This window comes from Haliotis rubra, unplaced genomic scaffold (genome assembly GCF_003918875.1).
Source record: "Haliotis rubra isolate DU_JTF1 unplaced genomic scaffold, ASM391887v1 Scf56, whole genome shotgun sequence".
In the NCBI taxonomy this organism is placed as follows: Eukaryota; Metazoa; Mollusca; class Gastropoda; order Lepetellida; family Haliotidae; genus Haliotis; species Haliotis rubra.
Genome location: NW_025767257.1, coordinates 1340205 through 1363434, shown reverse-complemented (window position 1 = coordinate 1363434; position 23230 = coordinate 1340205). Strand labels below are relative to the sequence as shown.

Here is a 23230-nt window from a genome sequence, read left to right as displayed (position 1 = left end):
TATGCCCCTCGTATGTACACATGACTTCACAGGGGATATGGCCCTAGTCTGTACACAGGACTTCACAGGAGATGTGCCCCTAGTCTGTACAAAGGACTTCACAGGAGATATGCCCCTAGTGTGTACACAGGACTTCACAGGAGATGTGCCCCTAGTCTGTTCGAAGGACTTCACAGGAGATATGCCCCTAGTGTGTACACAGGACTTCACAGGAGATATGCCCCTAGTCTGTACAAAGGACTTCACAGGAGATATGCCCCTAGTGTGTACACAGGACTTCACAGGAGATGTGCCCCTAGTCTGTACAAAGGACTTCACAGGAGATATGCCCCTAGTGTGTACACAGGACTTCACAGGAGATATAACCCTAGTCTGTACAGAATACTTCACAGGAGATATGCCCCTATTGTGTACACAGGACTTCACAGGAGATATGCCCCTAGTCTGTACACAGGACTTCACAGGAGATATGCCCCTATTGTGTACACAGGACTTCACAGGAGATATGCCCCTATTGTGTACACAGGACTTCACAGGAGATATGCCCCTAGTGTGTACACAGGAATTCACAGGAGATATGCCCCTAGTCTGTACACAGGACTTCACAGGAGATATGCCCCTATTGTGTACACAGGACTTCACAGGACATATGCCCCTATTGTGTACACAGGACTTCACAGGAGATATGCCCTTAGTCTGTACACAGGACTTCACAGGAGATGTGCCCCTAGTCTGTACAAAGGACTTCACAGGAGATATGCCCCTATTGTGTACACAGGACTTCACAGGAGATATGCCCCTATTGTGTACACAGGACTTCACAGGAGATGTGTCCCTATTGTGTACACAGGACTTCACAGGAGAAATGCCCCTCGTATGTACACAGGAATTCACAGGAGATGTGCCCCTAGTCTGTACACAGGACTTCACAGGAGATATGCCCCTAGTCTGTACACAGGACTTCACAGGAGATATGCCCCTATTGTGTACACAGGACTTCACAGGGGAAATGCCCCTCGTATGTACACAGGAATTCACAGGAGATGTGCCCCTAGTCCGTACACAGGACGTCACAGGAGATGTGCCCCTAGTCTGTACACAGGAATTCACAGGAGATATGCCCCTAGTCTGTACACAGGACTTCACAGGACATATGCCCCTAGTCTGTACAAAGGACTTCACAGGGGAAATGCTCCTCGTATGTACACAGGACTTCACAGGAGATGTGCCCCTAGTCTGTACACAGGACTTCACAGGAGATATGCCCCTATTGTGTGCACAGGACTTCACAGGAGATATGCCCCTAGTGTGTACACAGGACTTCACAGGAGATATGCCCCTAGTCTGTACACAGGACTTCACAGGAGATATGCCCCTAGTATGTACAAAGGACTTCACAGGAGATATGCCCCTATTGTGTACACAGGACTTCACAGGGGAAATGCCCCTCGTATGTACACAGGAATTCACAGGAGATGTGCCCCTAGTCTGTACACAGGACGTCACAGGAGATGTGCCCCTCGTATTTACACAGGAATTCACAGGGGATATGCCCCTAGTCTGTACACAGGACTTCACAGGAGATATGCCCCTATTGTGTACACAGGACTTCACAGGAGATATGCCCCTATTCTGTACACAGGACTTCACAGGAGATATGCCCCTATTGTGTACACAGGACTTTACAGGAGATGTGCCCCTAGTCTGTACACAGGAACGTCTAGGAGATATGCCCCTAATCTACATATACATCCTACAACGACCATGTAACCTTAATATTCTAAGATATCAATGAAATAGCAACACAATCTACAATGCAGATATCGTGTGAAGTAACTTGAAAAATATTAACATTGTACATTTATGATGATTTTTTAATGAGAAGATATAAGCACGCTACAATTTAGTATAAAATCAAATTAGCCTCAGCTGTTGTTAAAGCAAAGGCAGAAGTGAAATGTAAATTTCTTTACAATAAACAATGTTCCTAGTGTTTCGCCTTGAATGTTACACACCTCTTATGGTGTCTTAGGTCTCTTACTGTAGATTATAAATTATGAAGACTGAGAATAATAAACTCTGCACGACAGCAAACATAACTTGTACGGCAAATCGCCAGTCCAGACCTGCACAATTCATATGCATAACATGAACATGGTAACTTTGATTGTCGCGATATTCTTCTTATAGTCACCCCAAGGCGAATGTCTTTGCATATGTCTATGCTTATATCGTCAGTTTGGTGAATCGTACATGTATTCCTCTGTGAACTAGTATCAAACACTATAAAATACTTTGAAACACTACAAACCAGTATTAAACAGTATGTACCAGTATTAAACAATATGAACCAGTATTAAATACTGTAAACCAATTTGAAACTCCATAAACAAGTATGAAAAACTGTAAACGAGTATGAAACACTATACACCAGCAATAAAGAACGGAAATCTGTTTCTTTTAATCGAAAGTTATTTAACTAGACGATAAATATCTATTCTACCTTTCACAGCTTGAAGACATTGGCCTAGTCTGTATAATGCCATGACATGATTGTGAGGCAAAGTCGGTCTTGTGGAGAATGGAGATGAGGGTTGGAAATATCTAGTTTTCTAATGATTGTGAACCCCTGAAGGACCGGGTTAGAATGAACCTTCAGTAACCCATGCTTGTCGTAAAGAGGCGACTAACGGGATCGGGTGGTCAGCCTCGCTGACTTGGTTGACACATGTCATCGGTTCCCAATTGTGCAGATCGATGCTCATGGTGTTGATTACTGGATTGTCTGGTCCACACTTGATTATTTACAGAGTGCCGCCATATAGCTGGAATATTGCTGAGTGCGACGTAAAATTCACTCACTCACTCACCCTAATGATTGTCGTTGATCCCGTCTTTTCTCCGCAGGACCGACCAGCTCGCATGAACTTCTTGCATACTCCGATCACCCAGCCCCCCGGGACAGACTACGGTTATCTGACACCCACGGCACCTGGGGCAACATGGGACGGGAGCTACGCCAACGCTGGTTTCGGATTAGACGACCCTTTTCATGAAGACCCTGACTATGATTCATCTGACGAGAGTGAGGTGGAGGACCCCGAACAACACGGGACTAACCCCAAGGTGGTCATTTCCGAACCTGAGACCACCGGTGAACCACCTGAGACCACCGGTGAACCATTAGAGAAGTATGGAACTCTGCTTGTTAACTTTGAGTGAGTGAGTGAGTGAGTGAGTGAGTGAGTGAGTCAGTCAGTCAGTCAGTGAAAGACTGAACGAGTCAGTGAAAGAGTGTTGTAGGGTAAGTGAGTGAATCATTTCAATGTGAGCTAACTGAATGTGTATGTTGTCAAACCTCAGATCTCGACATACACTGTAGGTGAACTTTTCTACCACTACCTCAGATCTCGACATACTCTGTAGGTGAACTTTTCTACCACTACCTCAGATCTCGACATACTCTGTAGGTGAACTTTTCTACCACTACCTCAGATCTCGACATACTCTGTAGGTGAACTTTTCTACCACTACCTCAGATCTCGACATACTCTGTAGGTGAACTTTTCTACCACTACCTCAGATCTCGACATACTCTGTAGGTGAACTTTTCTACCACTACATTCCGGGATTTGCCATTTGAGGACAGTATCTAATATGTTTTCATTTACAAACAGGCCACCACGGAAACCAAAATGGGACATTTTCAAGGAATCATCCGGCGACAGTGTCAGTTTTTCGGAGACACAGAAATGGAACTTGTCCTATAAATTTCTACGAGTCCTTTTATGCTGTGCCTTCTTCCTGTTTTGCTTGGGCTCAGCAACAATGTCCAAATTAACTTTCCTGTTCTTAACGTTTTACATCAACCCTACAGAGAAGTTCTATTTGAATTACGTGGTCAATGGCACAAGTAAACGTGTCAACATGAAGACAGACGCCTACCACATGGATGCAAAATGGATATGGTCTCTCATCATCATCATCTGTGCTCCATACTTCTTCACAGCGTTATCAAGTGTCTGGAAAATATTCTTTAAAAAAACAGGAAAAATGAAAGTGCTACCTCTGGTGGTGGTAAGTAATACCATGGAATCTCTTCCTAAAGTTAAGTGTTTGGAGATTGGAATTGCCAGATATAGCAGTATATATTTAACATATGCTTTCTCACTTTCTCATAAACAGCCGGTTCTAAGACGGGTTTTGGGTAGAGTCATTTCGAAAGTATACAGTCTCCGAGTGAGACATCTAATCGCCAGCAGAAATTGTCAAGCTTGGAAGTTAAGTATTGTGTGACACTGGAAGCTGGGTGGCACACAGGAGGGTGGGGTACTGGATGTTGACTGGTACACAGGAGGGTGGGGTACTGGATGTTGACTGGTACACAGGAGGGTGGGGTACTGGATGTTGACTGGTACACAGGAGGGTGGGGTACTGGATGTTGACTGGTACACAGGAGGGTGGGGTACTGGAAGTGGAGTGGTACACAGGAGGGTGGGGTACTGGAAGTGGAGTGGTACACAGGAGGGTGGGGTACTGGATGTTGACTGGTACACAGGAGGGTGGGGTACTGGATGTTGACTGGTACACAGGAGGGTGGGGTACTGGATGTTGACTGGTACACAGGAGGGTGGGGTACTGGATGTTGACTGGTACACAGGAGGGTGGGGTACTGGATGTTGACTGGTACACAGGAGGGTGGGGTACTGGATGTTGACTGGTACACAGGAGGGTGGGGTACTGGAAGTGGAGTGGTACACAGGAGGGTGGGGTACTGGATGTTGACTGGTACACAGGAGGGTGGGGTACTGGATGTTGACTGGTACACAGGAGGGTGGGGTACTGGATGTTGACTGGTACACAGGAGGGTGGGGTACTGCATGTGGAGTGGTACAAGGCGCAAATCCAGATTTACCAGCGTACGGCGTAGGCCAGTGCACATTAGTACATATAACCATTTCAAAATCCCCACCGAAAGGGTCTGAATATGAAATTCTTTTCAATAAACTATATCTCCCAAGGTATGTCTGCCACCAGTACCTCTTCTTTAGATCTGGAATGAGTGAGTGATCCGCTATCACCAGCATTACTGAAATCGTCCCGGGGATCCAGAAATAGGCTTCTCACATTAAACCATTGTGGAGAATCGAACTCATGTCATCGGCCCTTTAAATATGGAGACAAGTGCTATCCGCTTTTGACCGATCATAATTAAGACTTCTTCAAAGCGATCGCAGCTGTCAGAGTGTAGTTAGCTGACTTGAGTAACACTACAGATGCTTGTAGAATGGAAGTTTAGATTTGATCCGTCCCAAACACCTGACTCATTGATGGAAATTGTGTTCCAGGCCTTCCTGATTGAGACGCTACACACTATCGGACTCGTCATGTTGGTCTTCTACATCATACCAAGCTTCGAACCTCTGATCGGGTGCTTGCTGATGCTCAACGTGGCTGTCATCCCAGGACTGCTGAAGATCTTTGAGGTCACCGACCTCAACAACGACGCAAACAGCGAAGTCAAAGCATACAAGGAGGATGGGAATGCTCGGATATGTGTTCGGAAAATGTTCGACATCTTCATGGTTACGTTGCAGGTTGCTGCAGTAGCCGTGTGGTCGTACCTGGCCTACACGGTCAAAGAATCCCTTTTGCTGTCAATACTTATTCCGGTTTCGCTTGTCCTTGTGTCCATCTCGTGGTGGGACAACTATGTCCACTCAAAGAAGACGAGTAGTAGCGATGATTCAAAAGGCAACTGCTTGGCGCGGATAAAGAGATCTATCAAAAAGAGGGGCTCCAAAATTTATTTCCTCACTTCAATCTGGAAAATAGTTTTGACAATCGCCCTTCCTGCTGTGATTTTCTCCTGGAACAGTAAGCAATGTCTCAGAGCATTCTTTATCCTGGAACCAGCAGCAAGGAATTGCTCGGTGTTTCAGAAAATCACCATCACCGACACTGCCCAGGCAGGGGCACCGTCTACGGCGACAAGCTGCCACCCATACCTACCTTTCTTTGTTGCTACAATCAATATCGTATCTAGCATCGTGTGTTACAAGATCGGCAAGTCGGCCTGCAAGATTCTCGCTCAAGTATGGTGCTTCGCGATACCCCTTCTTCTCTCAATACCAGTTACATGTGCTATCATCATCAGCACCTACACATTCAATGATGGGATCAGTGACTTTTTAGGATGCAAAGCACCTTGGATACCGGATGTGAAGAATCTCGACCTCTTTGACTTCATGGTACAGTACATTGAAACCTATTGGCTTCCTGTTGGGATGGCTTCGTTCGTCTCCCTCATCTATATTGCAGGACACATCTTCACACCTCGCTGCACCAGGATGGCAAGCACAGAGAAGTACATATATTTCCTACCATTCGACCTTGAGATATATTTGACACACTTCATATAGAACACGAATCGGCCATTCATCTTTTGCATCATTTCCTTGCAGTGCTGAGTGCTGTACATTAGCCAAGATCCCATGAAGTCTGTATAAAATCCAAATTAGTTGTTATTATTGCTCTTGATTCGTCTAAACAATAATCATGCTCGTGAAACGCTGTGGTATAACTGAAATTATGCTTATAGCGGAGTACAAGAACAAGTCACTCAGACGGTTTTGTAATCAGAGACATCATAGTTTATCAATATGACACCCTAAGGACAACTAGCACACACACAACAATCACTTTATTTGGAATTCGCCAGGTGAACTGTTACTCACACTTCCGGGTACTCGCCCACCGTTGAAACAGTTCTGATGTTCACGATATCTATTTTTCAGACTGTTCCTGAAGCCTCTGTTCTGTGGAGTTCTGTTGGAGGAGTCCATTATGCTCAACAGACGTAAGGATGATGAAAACCTTCAGGAATATATGGTATGTTATCCAAATATCCTAATGTGTAATTGTAGAACGAAAATGCAAGAGAGAATCCTTCCTCAGACAGATTCCACATAACACAAAGGGCAAAGCACACTAAAGCCATGCGACGGCGCCATGCAAACCAGGCAACATGGCGATCGATGAATACGAGATATGAAACGTTTAAGGTCTTGCTTATCATAATTCTACATTAGCAACAGCGTCAACATTAAATTACCTTTTTGTGTCCTGAATGGTCTGTTGCTGACAGAAACATTTGCTCTTTTGTTATTGCGCCAGATGAATGGCGCGTTTATAGCTTTGGGAGAGTCGAGAGAGCCCGCTGGGGGAATAGAAGAGGAAGAGAAAGAGGTCAACGCAATGGTTGATCCAAATGAGACAAAGAAAAGAATGCGAAAAGACACCACACCCATGATATACATCTGTGCAACGATGTGGCATGAGACTGAGAACGAAATGATTCAAGTTCTCAAATCAATATTCAGGTAGAGGAAGACCCATTAATGCTAACTGAATATGTATACTGACCAGCAAAAGAGACGCAATTCAAGCAGTCTAAACAATTGTGTTAAAGTATCAAATCCAAAATCATGGCTGAAAAAGTATCATTTTCATGAATTCTGAGTTGCATTTTTATTGCTGGTCAGTATAGTATATCTGTTATCTGTTAAAAGAGGCCTTGTCTGCAAGAATCTTCATTTGTATTTATAGTGAATTACAATGCATGAGAGTAACGTGAATAATGTTATGATGTTGTTGTTATTGTTGTTGTTGTTGATGATGATGATAACCATCATCATCATCCCCACTACTGTTATCATTGCTGTTAATATTTTTGCATCTTCCCTCAGATTGGACATGGACCAATCTGCGCGCCGTACTGCCCAAATGTTCTTTGAAATTGAAGATCCTGATTACTATGAATTTGAAGGTAAAATATATCAATGTTTTGGGGGACATGATTGCTTTTGCTTGTAACACATTATTAACATAATGCATTTGAGTATCCAAGTGAAATGGATTAAAGCGTCCTTCTAAATGTCATTTTCAGCTCATATCTTCTTCGACGACGCGTTTGGCCCGCACTTACAGGACGAGTACGAGTATAAGGCTAACGACTTCGTTAAGCAGCTTGTGAGAGTCATCAACGTTGCCGCAAGGTATGAGTCGACACGCTGGAACGCTATCCAATATGTGTTACAGTTAAGAAAGCTTCTAAAGGCAATGCCCACCAGATCCATTAACATAATATCCTCCAAAGCAATGTATCGAGGTTCCTGATTTCACTGTACTTTCGTTTCGGATGTATAATTTGTTGTCCATGTTTTAGTCTTTACACTATATCTTTGTTGGCAACAATAATCTGTTAATAATTTCATTTTAACTAGACTCCCTGTATGGAGTTTATGCATTCTTCTTAATGTTATACAATAAAAACAGTGGTGAAGAAGCCTAATTGTTAAGCAATCGATCATGGCGTCAATTATCGATTTTCTTCATAAATATATAGTCAAACACCACTTTGTCGAACATGTGATGTGTCGAACGTTGATGTGTCGAACTTTGATCTGTCGAACTTAGAAATATTTACGTGATCCCCTTCAACTTCTACACAAAGGTGTTCAACTGTAATTTGCGTAATTCAACGCTCAGTATCATATTGAACTGTGCGAATTAAATGATCAAGTAATCAATGCCGTTACGTGTTGATTTACAACATGGGTCAGAATAGAGTGGAAAGGCCCATAGGCTTTTAGTACCCTGTAGTACCTTCCAGAACTCGTGAAGATCCGGGTTAGAATTGGCCTTCAGTAACCCATGCTTGTCGTAAAAGGCGACTAACGGGATCGGGTGGTCAGGCTCGCTGACTTGGTTGACACATGTCATCGGTTCCCAATTGTGCAGATTGATGCTCATGCTGTTGATCACTGGATTGTCTGGTCCAGACTCGATTACTTACACACCGCCGCCATATAGCTGGAATATTGCCGAGAACGGAGTAAAACTAAACTCACTCACTCACTCAATTCCAGAACTCTGTATAAGTATAGCCCAAGTCTAAATATAGCACACCACGCCCCTACTGTACAATGTACACTTGGAACATTGCTGTATAATGAAAAACAGTGTCACATAACAATGTATGTGGAAAGACCAGGTTAGGTATCTGAATAATTACTTGTGATCTCTGGGTAGTGCTGTACACGACACCGTGATGAGGATACCTGCCCCCAGACGTATCCCCACCCCATACGGAGGTCGTCTGGTGTGGTCACTACCCGGAGGAAACACCATCACCGCTCACCTCAAGGATAAAGTGAAAATTCGGCACAGAAAGAGATGGAGTCAGGTATGGAGTGTTAAGGTGTCCGATAGTAGAAAATGTGAAATCAGTTCAAATTAGGATGGCATTTAGGCCGGCAGTATGTGTTGCAGTTTTTAGAGCAAGACCATCTTTACTTCATTAAACTTTGAAAGGTGCCTCTTTAGTTAGGTTTAGATTGTTGAAATAGGTTTACTTGGACTCCTCGGCAATGGCTTGCTAATGACTTGCTTCTCAGTATTGATTCGGCAAACAGGTATGAAAATTGCATTACCCATCCCACCCCCTTCCGACAGAATACAATATTTTTACAATTTACATGGTGTTTAAACGTACATGTTAAAGTCCAAAGCAAACAGGTTTCAGGTTTGTGCCGAAAGGAAAAGCCCATCTCTGACTGTGTTGGCACAACCTATAGCATGCCACGTAGCAGATTATCTGTTGTAACTGTGGGCGTCGTCGAAACGTTTAACATTTATCGAGTCAATCGTCAGACAATGAAAGTACTAGTAATGTGTTTCCCTATGAAATGAATCTCATGCCTCATGGTGTACATGTTATTGTGAAGGTGGTGTGTCTACGCTTGTTTATTCAATGTTATGTACTTGTTGCTGTTGTTAAGGTGGTGTATATATACTTTGACGGTGCATGACCTACTTGGACTTGTTTCTTTGAGGGTGCATGACCTACTTTCACCTGTTTCTTTGATGGTGCATGACCTACTTGTACTTGTTTCTTTGAGGGTGCATGACCTACTTGTACTTGTTTCTCTATGGGTGCATGACTGACTTGTTTCTTTGAGGGTGCATGACCTATTTGTACTTGTTTCTTTGAAGGTGATGTACATGTACTACTTTCTGGGCTACCAGCTTCTGAAGGAGAAGATGTCACTGAAACGTAAGAAAGTCCGCGCAGAGAACACGTTTCTCCTGGCCTTGGATGGAGATGTGGACTTCCAGCCTGATGCGCTGCAGATCCTGGTGGACAGGATGAGGAAGAGCACCAGCCTTGGGGCCGCCTGTGGCAGGATCCACCCCATCGGCAACGGTACAACAATTTTCGAAATGTTGTCCTTTCAAAGCTATCTAAAGTGAACTCTCGTTGGTCTGGAAACCTTGGATCCCTGACAAGTGTTTGACGTCCGGACGTCTATATACAACGTATACTGTAGATAGAGAGAAAACACTACTTAAAATCGTTTGTTAGACATGTACCCGTGAAGATCCGGGTTAGAATTGATCTTCAGTAACCTATGGTTGTCGTAAAAGGCGTTTAACGGGATCGGGTGGTCAGACTCGATGACTTGGTTGACACACGCCATCGTACCCTAATTGTGTAGATCTATGCTCATGCTGTTGAACACTGGATTGTCTGTTCCAGACTCGATTATTTACAGACCGCTACCATATAGCTGGAATAATGCAGAGTGGCGTAAAACTAAACTCACTCATTCGTAAGACATGCACCATAACAGTATCAAGCGTAATATGAGGTGGTATGACCACGTGGTATTCCAGTTTAGAATGGTTCCCTCGTACAATGATACTTTTGTGTGGCCGGCATGGCATATATACATTCCTTCCTGATATGACATGCATGCATGATCTCTGTGAAGTAGCATACTTGCCCTGAAACATGGTCCGATACATGACAATGGCTTGTCTAATACCAACTGTTCATTTCCACCAGGTCCCATGGTGTGGTACCAGAAGTTTGAGTACGCCATCAGTCACTGGCTACAGAAGTCCACCGAGCACATGTTGGGGTGCGTTTTGTGCAGTCCCGGATGCTTCAGTTTATTCCGGGGATCTGCTCTCATGGATGACAACATCATGAGGAGATATACAACCCCGCCCACGGAACCCCGGCACTATGTTCAATATGATCAAGGTACTGGTACTATGTTCAGTATGATCAAGGTACTGGTACTATGTTCAGTATTATCATGGGAGTGGTACTATGTTCAGTATGATCAAGGTACTGGTACTATGTTCAGTATGATCAAGGTAGTGGTACTATGTTCAGTATTATCAAGGTAATGGTACTATGTTCAGTATTATCAAGGTAGTGGTACTATGTTCAGTATTATCATGGGAGTGGTACTATGTTCAGTATGATCAAGGTACTGGTACTATGTTCAGTATGATCAAGGTAGTGGTACTATGTTCAGTATTATCAAGGTAATGGTACTATGTTCAGTATTATCAAGGTAGTGGTACTATGTTCAGTATTATCATGGTAGTGGTACTATGTTCAATATGATCAAGGTAGTGGTACTATGTTCAGTATTATCAAGGTAGTGGTACTATGTTCAGTATTATCAAGGTAGTGGTACTATGTTCAGTATTTTCAAGGCAGTGGTACTATGTTCAGTATTATCAAGGTACTGGTACTATGTTCAGTATTATCAAGGTAGTGGTACTATGTTCAGTATTATCAAGGTAGTGGTACTATGTTCAGTATTATCAAGGTAGTGGTACTATGTTCAGTATTATCATGGTAGTGGTACTATGTTCAGTATGATCAAGGTACTGGTACTATGTTCAGTATGATCAAGGTACTGGTACTATGTTCAGTATTATCAAGGTAATGGTACTATGGACAGTATTATCAAGGTAGTGGTACTATGTTCAGTATGATCAAGGTAGTAGTACTATGTTCAATATGATCAAGGTAGTGGTACTATGTTCAGTATTATCAAGGTAATGGTACTATGTTCAGTATTATCAAGGTAGTGGTACTATGTTTAGTATTTTCAAGGAAGTGGTACTATGTTCAGTATTATCAAGGTAGTGGTACTATGTTCAGTATTATCATGATAGTGGTACTATGTTCAGTATTTTCAAGGTAGTGGTACTATGGTCAGTATTATGAAGGTACTGGTACTATGTTCAATATTATCAAGGTAGTGGTACTATGTTCAGTATGGTCAAGGTAGTGGTACTATGTTCAGTATTATGAAGGTACTGGTACTATGTTCAGTATTATCAAGGTAGTGGTACTATTTTCAGGATTATCAAGGTAGTGGTACTATGTTCAGTATTATCAAGGTAGTGGTACTATGTTTAGTATTATCAAGGTAGTGGTACTATGTTCAGTATTATCAAGGCAGTGGTACTATGTTCAGTATTTTCAAGGTAGTGGTACTATGTTCAGTATTTTCAAGGTAGTGGTACTATGTTCAGTATTATCAAGGTAGTAGTTCTATGTTCAGTATTATCATGGTAGTGGTACTATGTTCAGTATTTTCAAGGTAGTGGTACTATGTTCAGTATTATCAAGGTAGTGGTACTATGTTCAGTATTATCAAGGTACTGGTACTATGTTCAGAATCATCAAGGTAGTGGTACCATTTTCAGTATTATCATGGTAGTGGTGCTATGTTCAGTATTATCAAGGTAGTGGTACTATGTTCAGCATCATCAAGGTAGTGGTACTATGTTCAGTATTATTGTGGTAGTGTTACTATGTTCAGTTTATCAAGGTAGTGGTTCTATGTTCAGCATGATCAAGGTAGTGGTACTATGTTCAATATGATCAAGGTAGTGGTACTATGTTCAGTATTATCAAGGCAGTGGTACTATGTTCAGTATTATCAAGGTAGTGGTACTATGTTCAGTATTTTCAAGGTAGTGGTACTATGTTCAGTATTATCAAGGTAGTGGTACTATGTTCAGTATTATCAAGATAGTGGTACTATGTTCAGTATTATCAAGGTAGTGGTACTATGTTCAGTATGATCAAGGTAGTGGTACTATGTTCATATTATCAGTATTACTATGTTCAGTATTATCAAGGTACTATGTTCAGTATGATCAAGGTAGTGGTACTATGTTCAGTATTATCAAGGTAGTGGTACTATGTTCAGTATTATCAAGGTAGTGGTACTATGTTCAGTATTATCAAGGTAGTGGTACTATGTTCAGTATTATCAAGGTAGTGGTACTATGTTCAGTGTTATCAAGGTAGTGGTACTATGTTCAGTATTATCAAGGCAGTGGTACTATGTTCAGTATTATCATGGTAGTGGTACTATGTTCAGTATTATCAAGGTAGTGGTACTATGTTCAGCATTATCAAGGCAGTGGTACTATGTTCAGTATTATCATGGTAGTAGTTCTATGTTCAGTATTATCAAGGTAGTGGTACTATGTTCAATATTATCAATGTACTGGTACTATGTTCAGTATCATCAAGGTAGTGGTACCATTTTCAGTATTATCATGGTAGTGGTGCTATGTTCGGTATTATCAAGGTAGTGGTATTATGTTCAGCATTATCAAGGTAGTGGTACTATGTTCAGTATTATCAAGGTAGTGGTACTATGTTCAGCATGATCAAGGTAGTGGTACTATGTTCAGTATTATCAAGGCAGTGGTACTATGTTCAGTATTATCGTGGTAGTGGTACTATGTTCAGTATTTTCAAGGCAGTGGTAAGTATGTTCAGTATTATCAAGGTACTGGTACTATGTTCAGTATTATCAAGTTAGTGGCACCATGTTCAGTCTTATCAAGGTAGCGGTACTATTTTCAGTATTATCAAGGTACTGGTACTTTGTTCAGTATTATCATGGTAGTAGTACTATGTTCAGTATTATCAAGGTACCGGTACTTTCTTCAGTATTATGAAGGTACTGTTTTAAATCAGTGATATTTTTCAGTCAGAATTTACAAGAACGTTTACTAATCAAATTTACGGTTGATGTAATGTTGTAAATAATATACACAGGGTATATGAGAGTGAGATAACAACACACTGGTGTATATGGTTCCTATACATATACACTACCATGATATGATTACCGTTGTGGCACGATACTTCATCTGAAAATTCTGAGGAACGAGCGAACGACTGGAACCCATGATAGGCTCCCTTATCCCACCCGTTCGAACTATCTATGTTTGTAGCTTGTCCGTCACATCCTTGCTCACGAGTCTCATATCGATGGGGGAAATGGCTGACACCTGCATCAGCTTTGATGTTTTCTCCCAGATGACAACCATAAGAAACTCTCCAACTCAACAATAGATTGCCTGTTACACGCATATATCTTATATATGGGAGTGGCTTCTTCCTTAGGCAACATTGTCCATCATTCGGTATCAATTTCCCTTCCAGGAGAGGACCGCTGGCTGTGCACCCTCCTCTTGCAAAGAGGCTACAGAGTAGAATACTGTGCTGCCTCAGACTCATTCACGTTTGCTCCGGAAGGCTTCTTCGAGTTCTTCAACCAGCGGCGGCGCTGGACGCCTTCCACTATGGCCAACATTCTGGACCTGGTGATGGACTGGAAGAAAACATCCAAGAACAACCAGGACATCTCCATCATGTTTATGCTGTATCAGATGTTCCTCTTCACGTTCTCAGTCATCACTCCAGGCACCATCTTCATGCTCATAGTCGGGGCATTGACAACTGCCTACCCGTATGTATACTCTTGTATTGACCAGTAAGGGAGTTATTTGTTTAGATGTTGGGCTAACAAGGAACCAGCGATAAAATGATACAGTGAACCCAAGTCAAACCTTGTGACAAGTGAACATGTAACCCACCACGCTATGAAACAAAGCATTTAGTCTGCGTGGTCAACGGCCGGCCATTTAGCAGCTGTGATAAGAACTATACGGTCGGTCATTTAGCAGCTGTGATAAGAACTATAATGACTAAACAATAAAATGTATTCTATCAATGACTGCTAAACTATTTTCATCACTCAGTGTAAGCTTTGTATCTCCTTGTAAAGTCTTGTTACCTCTGTCATCTTCAAGTATATTAAACTTGTATTGCAGCGCCATACCCTTGTATGGTTCGTTCGTCATCAACTTGATACCAATCATCATTTTTGTGCTCCTGTGTTTCAAAACAAGCACCGACGTACAGGTAATACTATATCCATCCACGCATCAACACGCACTAAGAAGCATATGTATTCCTCTTAAATTTATTCTATCATAATGTTTATTTTCAATTGCAATTAAAACGTTATGGATGTGAAAAGGAAAAAAACTATACCAGTGCTAAGTGAGCAATTTTAGAAAGCTACTTCAGGTGTAATTCAACTTCTTCTTTTTAAATAAATAGTATTGCACACAGCTGCTGATGGGTATCTTTGGTACCCTATCTTAATAATCAGTCAACAGATGTGCTTTCAATGGCACAAAATCACATGGTAGGAGTCATGTGTTTGTAAATTATACTTACCCAAGGTTTCATTAGACCAATATATACTGAGTCAAAAAAGAAACTTCACATTCTTTCTTCAGGGAACTATAATAGAACAAGAGATGGTAAGATGGTTAAATTGTTATTATTTCATCGCTGAGATCTGTGTGATGTACACGATACACTGACAGTGCCATAATCATTTCCATTTTGCTACACCGCCGTTCCAAAACATGGGTATACAGAATGTCAAGTCACAAGAATAAAAATGCGAAATTTCTCAGTTCAATATCGTGTATGGCCGCCCCGCGCATTCACCACTGCCAAACACCGTCTCCTCATCGACTGCCTGATGCTTGTGAACACGTGGTTGGGGATTCTGCGCCATTGCTCTTGCAAGGCAGCGCCAAGTTCCTGCAAATTCTGAGGCTGGTTCCTAAGACCACGAAGCCTTCTCCCAAGTGCATCCCAAACGTGCTCTATTGGATTACGGTCAGGGGACCTTGATGGCCAGTCCATGACGTTGATTCCAGCGTTTTGAAGGAAATTTCGTGTCAACATCACGGTATGCGGCCGAGCATTATCATGCTGGAACTGTAGACCTGGGCCATAAGCCGCCATGAAAGGAACGAGTTCAGGGGTGAGCACCTGGTCGCGGTAAGCAGCAGCTGTGAGGTTTCCACGGATGACAAGAAGTCGGGAACGGTTGTTCCCACAGAAAGCACCCCACACCATGCATCTTCCGCCCCCGAATCTGTCGACTTCCTGTACACAACATTGGGCATACCGTTCACGACGTCGTCTCCAGACTCTATGCCTGCCGTCCGCGAGTCTGAGGGTAAAGACGACTCGATTCCAGTCTCTCTGGGTCCATTGGAGGTGACGTTGGGCCCACAGCAGACGTTGACGTTGATGAAACGGCGTCAATATTGGCCCACGATATGGACGTCGAGAATGGAGATTGGCAGCCCGCAACCGATTTCGAATGGTCTGTGAGGACAGTCGACCTCTAAACATCTCAGTCCTGGTTCTTGTAGCCGGCAGAAATCTGTCACGTAGGTGACGTAGGACGATTTGACGGTCTTCTGCTCGTGACGTCACACGTGGACGACCCGACCTTGGGCGATCAGAAGTGGTGCCAGTTTGTTGTAGACGACCTCGCAAGTCATACACAGTACGACGGCTGCATCCCATTGCTCTTGCGACGTCAATAACTGATCTTCCCGCTTGCAACATGCCAACGGCACGTTCAAGTTGCACATTTGACAATCGTGGCATTTCAAGTACCGTTAGAACTGTGGTTTAAAAGTGTTTTTTCAATTCTTGAGGCCAATGCAAACACGTGCATATGAAGAAAACTTCGATGCGAAGATCACGTGATCGACTGCACTTGCAAAACCTGATTTGGCACTAACGTCATTTGCACGACGAATGGATGTGTTTGAGTGGGTTTTGCTAACGTTTTTCTAGAGTCGAAAGATAGGGATCCCAATTCGGATACATAGATGTATCATCAGAGAAAAATTATTCATTATTTTTCAAATTACATTTTGTGAAGTTTCTTTTTTGACTCAGTATATATTTTTACCCCACAAAATTGCCCAGCCACTGAATACTGTTTACAAACTGTTGCAGGAACGAGTTTTGGTTAAATAGACATGATCAATTTGTACGAACGGCATTTTCAAGTTTCAATTACATGGAAAAATACAAACTCGGTACATTTTGTTTAGAACTTCAGTTTATCTCCACTCTTGTACCGACTGAGACATCTTACCACATTGTACTCCATGACATTAAATCTGCAAAGCGGTGAAACACTCACCATCATTGTCACTAATATAACATACATGTTATATTAAAATAATATTCCTGTATTTTCACGAGTTATTGTTACTAACAGTAGTACATGTATTTATAAAATAAACGTAGATAACCTGATTTGAAGTTGACTTGATATTTATCGTCTGTTTGAATGTTTGAAATGGACTATTATTGGTTCCAGCTGTCATTCGCTTCTCTGGTGTCGATTGTCTACAGTCTTCTGATGATGGTGGTGTTGGTAGGAATCCTGCAGCAGGTTGCAAGAAGTGGATTCTGTTCTGTGTCCACAGTCTTCTTGACCGGGGTCGCGGGAATCTATGTGTCGTCGGCTTTCCTTCACCCCCAGGAGTTCTGGTGTATTATACATGGGGGGCTATACTTCCTCTCCATACCAGCGATGTCAGTGTTAATGATGATATTCTCTCTCGGGAATCTTCAGAACGTATCCTGGGGAACTCGTGAAGTGAAAACTGCAGCTCCTCCGCTCCCAACTCAGCAACAACAGCAGCAACAAAAGCAAAATCAAGCCAGTCAGGATAAAAGGAATATGGTGCAGCAGTGGCTTGGGAAGATAAGTGAAGGGGTATCTGGTGATTCAGATTACAACTTCTCCTTTGGTAACTTGTTCAGATGTGTCTGTTGCCCATCTAACCAAGGGGTGAAAAATGAAGACCTCAAGTTCAAGGCCATCCTGCAACGTTTGGAGGAACTCGACGAACGCATGACTGAAATGACCCGAAGTGGTGTTGATTCTCTCGATTCTTTCAACAATACCCGTACTCCTGAAGCTACACCCTTCTCTGATATTGCTGGTCAGTTTGAAGGAGCTGTGGACAGAGGTAATGGAGCATTTTTATCTGTAATAACTATGAAACAGTTTGATCAGGTAGAACCAGTTTGTATACAATTGTCAAGACAAACAGTCAAATGGTGATTATATGTGATGACAGGCTACAAGACGGCTCAACGATAAAGTCTGAACACTGCTTTTGAATAGTATGACTATCTGCGTTATATTTTTCAGCCAATCCAGTATTCAAAGAGGAAAAGACGATGGTCAGAGATGAGCTGACAGAGCCCTACTGGATTGAGGATGAAGATATTGCAGGAGGCCAAAAGGAGCTGGTGAGCAGTCAAGAGGTAGATTTCTGGAATGGACTTATCGGGAAGTACCTCTTCCCACTGGACAGAGATGAAAAGCATGAGAAGAAAATGCAACAAGACCTTTTAGAATTGAGGAACACCGTGTGCCTTGCCTTTCTCCTCATCAATGCCCTCTTCGTTATCCTTCTATTTGCTTTGGAGTCAGTATCTGAGTACACTCCACAGCTGAAGGTAAAACTACCGTGTGGGAATGATGATGTGATTCCCGAGGATATTCAGCCAATATCAGTTGCATTTACTCTCGTGTTCGGGATTATGCTTTCTATACAATATATAGCAATGCTGTTCCACAGATATTCTACGTTCTTACACATCGCTGCTATAACTAGGATTGATTTATTCAGAGGCAAACTGAGAAGCAAGAAGCAAGAAGACAGGAGGCCCACTGTCGAGGAGACTATTGCCCTTGTCCGGGAAATGCAGCAGATGAGGGAAGATGATGACACAATGTCCACTGTGAGTGCCACCGAACTAGCCCCTGATTACCCCGATGATGAGGAAGAGGGTTCTGGGAATCCAAACAAAGGTAAGGATCTGTGGAACAAGATGAGAGCACGCACAAAGGAACCTAAAGCTCACCACACACTGAGCAGAAATTTCATGAAGAACTTTCAGAAACTGGCTAAAAACATGACGGAGGACAAACAACATGAGTCCAAAGAGAAAGCTGAGGAGGAGATCGGTAAAAAATTTAAAGGTTTTGAACGCAAATCTCTATTCACTATCGTCAAAATGGCCCAGTCAAATGAAGCCTTTAAACAAAAAGTTATCAAGAAGAATGACAGGTGGCAAGGCGTTGTACAAAAACTTAATATTAACAAACAAATTAAAAGCAAGAAACCAATGACTCTTGCTGATATTGTGAAAGCTGCTCAGCAGAAGAGGAGAGAAGAGCAAGGACTAGCACCTCAACCATCCAGCTCACAGGCCACAAGATCTGCATTTGGGGAAGCAAAAACTCAGACCAACCAAGGTCCTGTGGCAAGCAGCCCAAAGCCAAAACTTAAATCATTTGCCATGCGGGCACTTGCAGCTACAAAGAAGGATGAATCGCATCCAGCATCTGACGGCCAATCATCTCTCCGTCAAATTATTCGGCAGAGTCGACAAACCCGACAGCGATCAATGGAGCCGGACACGGAAATGACGTTACAGACTCCGCCGCCAGCACCTGGTGATGAGTGGCCGCCGGAAGTTGAATATGCTGCCAGGTCCCGAGGCTCCTCACCCCATAGAGGAATACATGGGGCTGACACTCTCTTTTAAAGCACTATTTCATCGATCACAATCTCCGAGTTTCTAACAAGCAACGGAGGGCTAACTTTCAAGACTTTCCAATAAAACCCCGGGTTATTCAACAGTCCGAAGCAGCCATGCCGGGATGACTTTTAGAGAGAATACGGTGGTTTTCATGTGTACTATAGTTAAATTAAAAACGGCACACACGATTGTTGCCGGTCGTCATCACTCGGAATCTGCACCAATGCTCCCTAGCGACTTCACAAGGATGCCAGTAGACTAACGCCCAGTCTCTGAATATATATAATTTTGATAGCAACAAATAATTCCATTAAAAATTGAAAAGGAGCCCCAGTGAGATGGGTGATTCGAAGAACCTGAGGAAATGTAGACTTGCTTCGAGCTCGAGCATAGGAAAAAGGGCTCTTCGAAAGGGAAAAAAATGAGACAGACGAGGAAATAATGCTGTTGAGGGACTGTGAGACAGACGAGGAAATAATGCTGTGTAGGGACTGTGAGACAGACGAGGAAATAAGGGACTGTGAGACAGATGAGGAATTAATGCTGTTGAGGGACTGTGAGACAGACGAGGAAATAATGCTGTTGAGGGACTGTGAGACAGACGAGGAAATAATGCTGTTGAGGGACTGTGAGACAGACGAGGAAATAATGCTGTTATGGGACTGTGAGACAGACGAGGAAATAATGCTGTTGAGGGACTGTGAGACAGACGAGGAAATAATGCTGTTGAGGGACTGTGAGACAGACGAGGAAATAATGCTGTTGAGGGACTGTGAGACAGACGAGGAAATAATGCTGTTGAGGGACTGTGAGACAGACGAGGAAATAATGCTGTTGAGGGACTGTGAGACAGACGAGGAAATAATGCTGTTGAGGGACTGTGAGACAGACGAGGAAATTGCTGTTGAGGGACTGTGAGACAGACGAGAAATAATAATGCTGTTGAGGGACTGTGAGACAGACGAGGAAATAATGCTGTTGAGGACAGACGAGGAAATAATGCTGTTCAGACTGACAGACGAGGAAATAATGCTGTTGAGGGACTGTGAGACAGACGAGGAAATAATGCTGTTGAGGGACTGTGAGACAGACTGTGAATGCTGTTGAGACTGTGAGACAGACGAGGAAATAATGCTGCTGTTGAGGGACTGTGGGACGAGGAAATGTGTTGAGGGACTGTGAGACAGACGAGGAAATAATACTGTTGACTGTGAGACAGACGAGGAAATAATGCTGTTGAGGGACTGTGAGACAGACTGACTGTGAGAAATAATGCTGTTGAGGGACTGTGAGACAGACGAGGAAATAATGCTGTTGAGGGAGGGACTGTGAGACAGACGAGGGAAATAATGCTGTTGAGGGACTGTGAGACAGACAGACGAGAAACGAGGAAATAATGCTGTTGAGGGACTGTGAGACAGACGAGGAAATAATGCTGTTGAGGGACTGTGAGACAGACGAGGAAATAATGCTGTTGAGGACTGTGAGACAGACGAGGAAATAATGCTGTTGAGGGACTGTAGAGACAGACGAGGAAATAATGCTGTTGAGGGACTGTGAGACAGGGGACTGTGAGACAGACAGACGAGGAAATAATGCTGTTGAGGGACTGTGAGACAGACGAGGAAATAATGCTGTTGAGGGACTGTGAGACAGACGAGGAAATAATGCTGTTGAGGGACTGTGAGACAGACGAGGAAATAATGCTGTTGAGGGACTGTGAGACAGACGAGGAAATAATACTGTTGAGGGACTGTGAGACAGACGAGGAAATAATTGTTGAGGGACTGTGAGACAGACGAGGAAATAATGCTGTTGAGGGACTGTGAGACAGACGAAAATAATGCTGTTGAGGGACTGTGAGACAGACGACTGTTGAGGGACTGTGGACAGAAATAATGCTGTTGAGGGACTGTGAGAGACAGACGAGGAAATAATGCTGTTGAGGGACTGTGACAGACGAGGAAACTGTTGAGGGACTGTGAGACAAATAATGCTGTTGAGGGACTGTGAGACAGACAGAAATAATGCTGAGGGAAATAATGCTGTTGAGGGACTGTGAGACAGACTAATGCTGTTGAGGGACTGTGAGACAGACGAGGAAATAATGCTGAGGACTGTGAGACAGACGAGGAAATAATGCTGTTGAGGGACTGTGAGACAGACGAGGAAATAATGCTGTTGAGGGACTGTGAGACAGACGAGGAAATAATGCTGTTGAGGGACTGTGAGACAGACGAGGAAATAATGCTGTTGAGGGACTGTGAGACAGACGAGGAAATAATGCTGTTGAGGGACTGTGAGACAGACGAGGAAATAATGCTGTTGAGGGACTGTGAGACAGACTAGGATGACGGGAGGGACTAGGATGCTGTTCACTGTGAGGGTTGGTAATCAAAATCTTGGATCCGATGTGTGAATTTCTTTTTTAAATCCTTTTTGCACGAGTGAAAGAATTTTTTATGATCCAAACAGTATTTGATATATGTTGTTTCATAATGGATAGTATCTGTCCAAAGTCCGTTCATGTTAAAATGTTAAATGACAAGCCTTCAGTATATATCTCTCCAAAGTCCGTTCATCTCTCTCAAGCCTTCTTTCTCTCTCTCTCCGTACAGTTTGTATGTTTTAAACACATATCTCTATTCATGTGGAACTATAAAAGTATCCGTGTATATATATCCTTGCCCACCCACTGAGAGTCTTTGATTACTGTGTTATTGATATATTATTTGGATGTAATGGATGTCATAATTACTTTGGTTTTCAGTACTCAAATTGGATACGACGTAGCTGTATTTAGCAAGAACTACAAATTGTATATAGACGACAAAATGGCTCATTTGTCTCCTTCTCGGTATAATACCCATTTCTGTGTTTCTTGGAAACTGTACTTGTAATCTTGTTAGAATCGTTTCAATATGCTGTAATGATTTGTATTCAAGCCCTTGAATTATTAAATAAAATACCTCACACATAAAACCAGAAAGCTGAAGTACTTAGCGGGACTACGAGTGGCCCAGTTGCCTACGACGTTGCAATGCGTCGTGCAGAGTTGCGCCCCTTGCACCCCAGAACACTACAGTCTGTTTGGGTCAAAATGATACAGATGAATGACAACCTAAATCTAAATCGGTTCATGATCAAACATTCATTTCAACGCAGAATGTAATGAAAACATCAGACCAACTCTGGGAAATAGTTTCATAACGTTACTCATCATCATTTTGTTTTGATTTTCCGTGGGAAGTTTTACGAGGGTAAAGTACCAGTAGTAGTGTTGCAGGAAACAGCCTCAAGGGCGGGAAGCACGTGTAATTGTGACGTCACATCAAGTATAGCCAATTGATTTATTGACACGGAACATGAGACAATGAAATTCACCTTTGACATCAAGTCCATTATTTTATGTTAATGACTTTTTCAAAGGCGAAAATGGAAGGGGTCGCCTTAAATATGCCATGGGTAATTTGTTAAACGCATTGCATGTGCAGTTGGGTTGTCTGAAAGACAACTGAAAGAAACATTGAGAAAAAGTGCAACCGAGTTAGGCACAACTGAGGGGATTATATCAAAATCTCCACTTTTGAAAGTTAA

At 42.7% G+C, this 23230-nt stretch overlaps 2 protein-coding genes across 15 annotated transcripts in view; both read left to right on the top strand.

Moving 5' to 3' along the window:
* LOC124254002 (chitin synthase chs-2-like) overlaps positions 1 to 21095 on the top strand; it is a 63158-nt gene extending 42063 nt beyond the window's left edge. The window contains exons 2-16 of one of the 2 annotated variants that reach the window (XR_006892361.1): positions 2908 to 3191; positions 3678 to 4077; positions 5349 to 6367; positions 6798 to 6891; positions 7177 to 7382; positions 7749 to 7828; positions 7949 to 8057; positions 9094 to 9247; positions 10057 to 10267; positions 10910 to 11110; positions 14342 to 14648; positions 15013 to 15103; positions 17391 to 18048; positions 18234 to 20117; positions 20953 to 21095. Coding sequence is in view for 1 of the 2 variants with exons in the window: in XM_046687854.1 (XP_046543810.1) it covers positions 2908 to 3191; positions 3678 to 4077; positions 5349 to 6367; positions 6798 to 6891; positions 7177 to 7382; positions 7749 to 7828; positions 7949 to 8057; positions 9094 to 9247; positions 10057 to 10267; positions 10910 to 11110; positions 14342 to 14648; positions 15013 to 15103; positions 17391 to 18048; positions 18234 to 19639 (5220 nt within the window). In the remaining variant the exon portion in view is untranslated. Of the gene's footprint in view, positions 1 to 2907; positions 3192 to 3677; positions 4078 to 5348; positions 6368 to 6797; positions 6892 to 7176; positions 7383 to 7748; positions 7829 to 7948; positions 8058 to 9093; positions 9248 to 10056; positions 10268 to 10909; positions 11111 to 14341; positions 14649 to 15012; positions 15104 to 17390; positions 18049 to 18233; positions 20118 to 20952 lie in introns of those variants that run through there. The other variant, XM_046687854.1, reaches the window with a different exon arrangement.
* Positions 20028 to 21505, top strand: LOC124254003. 13 transcript variants are annotated; one of them, XM_046687860.1, is made up of 4 exons: positions 20028 to 20108; positions 20172 to 20347; positions 20657 to 20723; positions 21019 to 21141. In XM_046687860.1, the coding sequence occupies exons 1-4, from the start codon at positions 20075 to 20077 to the stop codon at positions 21135 to 21137; spliced, it is 396 nt and encodes a 131-aa protein (XP_046543816.1). In that variant the 5' UTR covers positions 20028 to 20074; the 3' UTR covers positions 21138 to 21141. The 13 variants fall into 13 exon arrangements, with proteins under 13 accessions (XP_046543816.1, XP_046543820.1, XP_046543819.1 ...); XM_046687864.1 differs by lacking the exon at positions 21019 to 21141 and adding exons at positions 20741 to 20768; positions 20800 to 20939 and having other exon boundaries at positions 20075 to 20265; positions 20647 to 20710; XM_046687863.1 differs by lacking the exon at positions 21019 to 21141 and adding exons at positions 20741 to 20768; positions 20800 to 20939 and having other exon boundaries at positions 20075 to 20301; positions 20647 to 20710.
* Positions 21506 to 23230: the final 1725 nt, after the last annotated feature.

Bases quoted from the DNA above. Each gene is read 5' to 3' on its own strand.
- LOC124254003 (XM_046687856.1), top strand. From the start codon at position 20,075: ATGCTGTTGAGGGACTGTGAGACAGACGAGGAAATAATGCTGTGTAGG. The intron at 20,348-20,656 runs GAAATAATGCTG...CTGACAGACGAG, and splicing joins GGGACTGTGAGACAGACGAG to GAAATAATGCTGTTGAGGGA. The intron at 20,724-21,018 runs ACTGTGAATGCT...GACAGACGAGAA, and splicing joins GTTGAGGGACTGTGAGACAG to ACGAGGAAATAATGCTGTTG.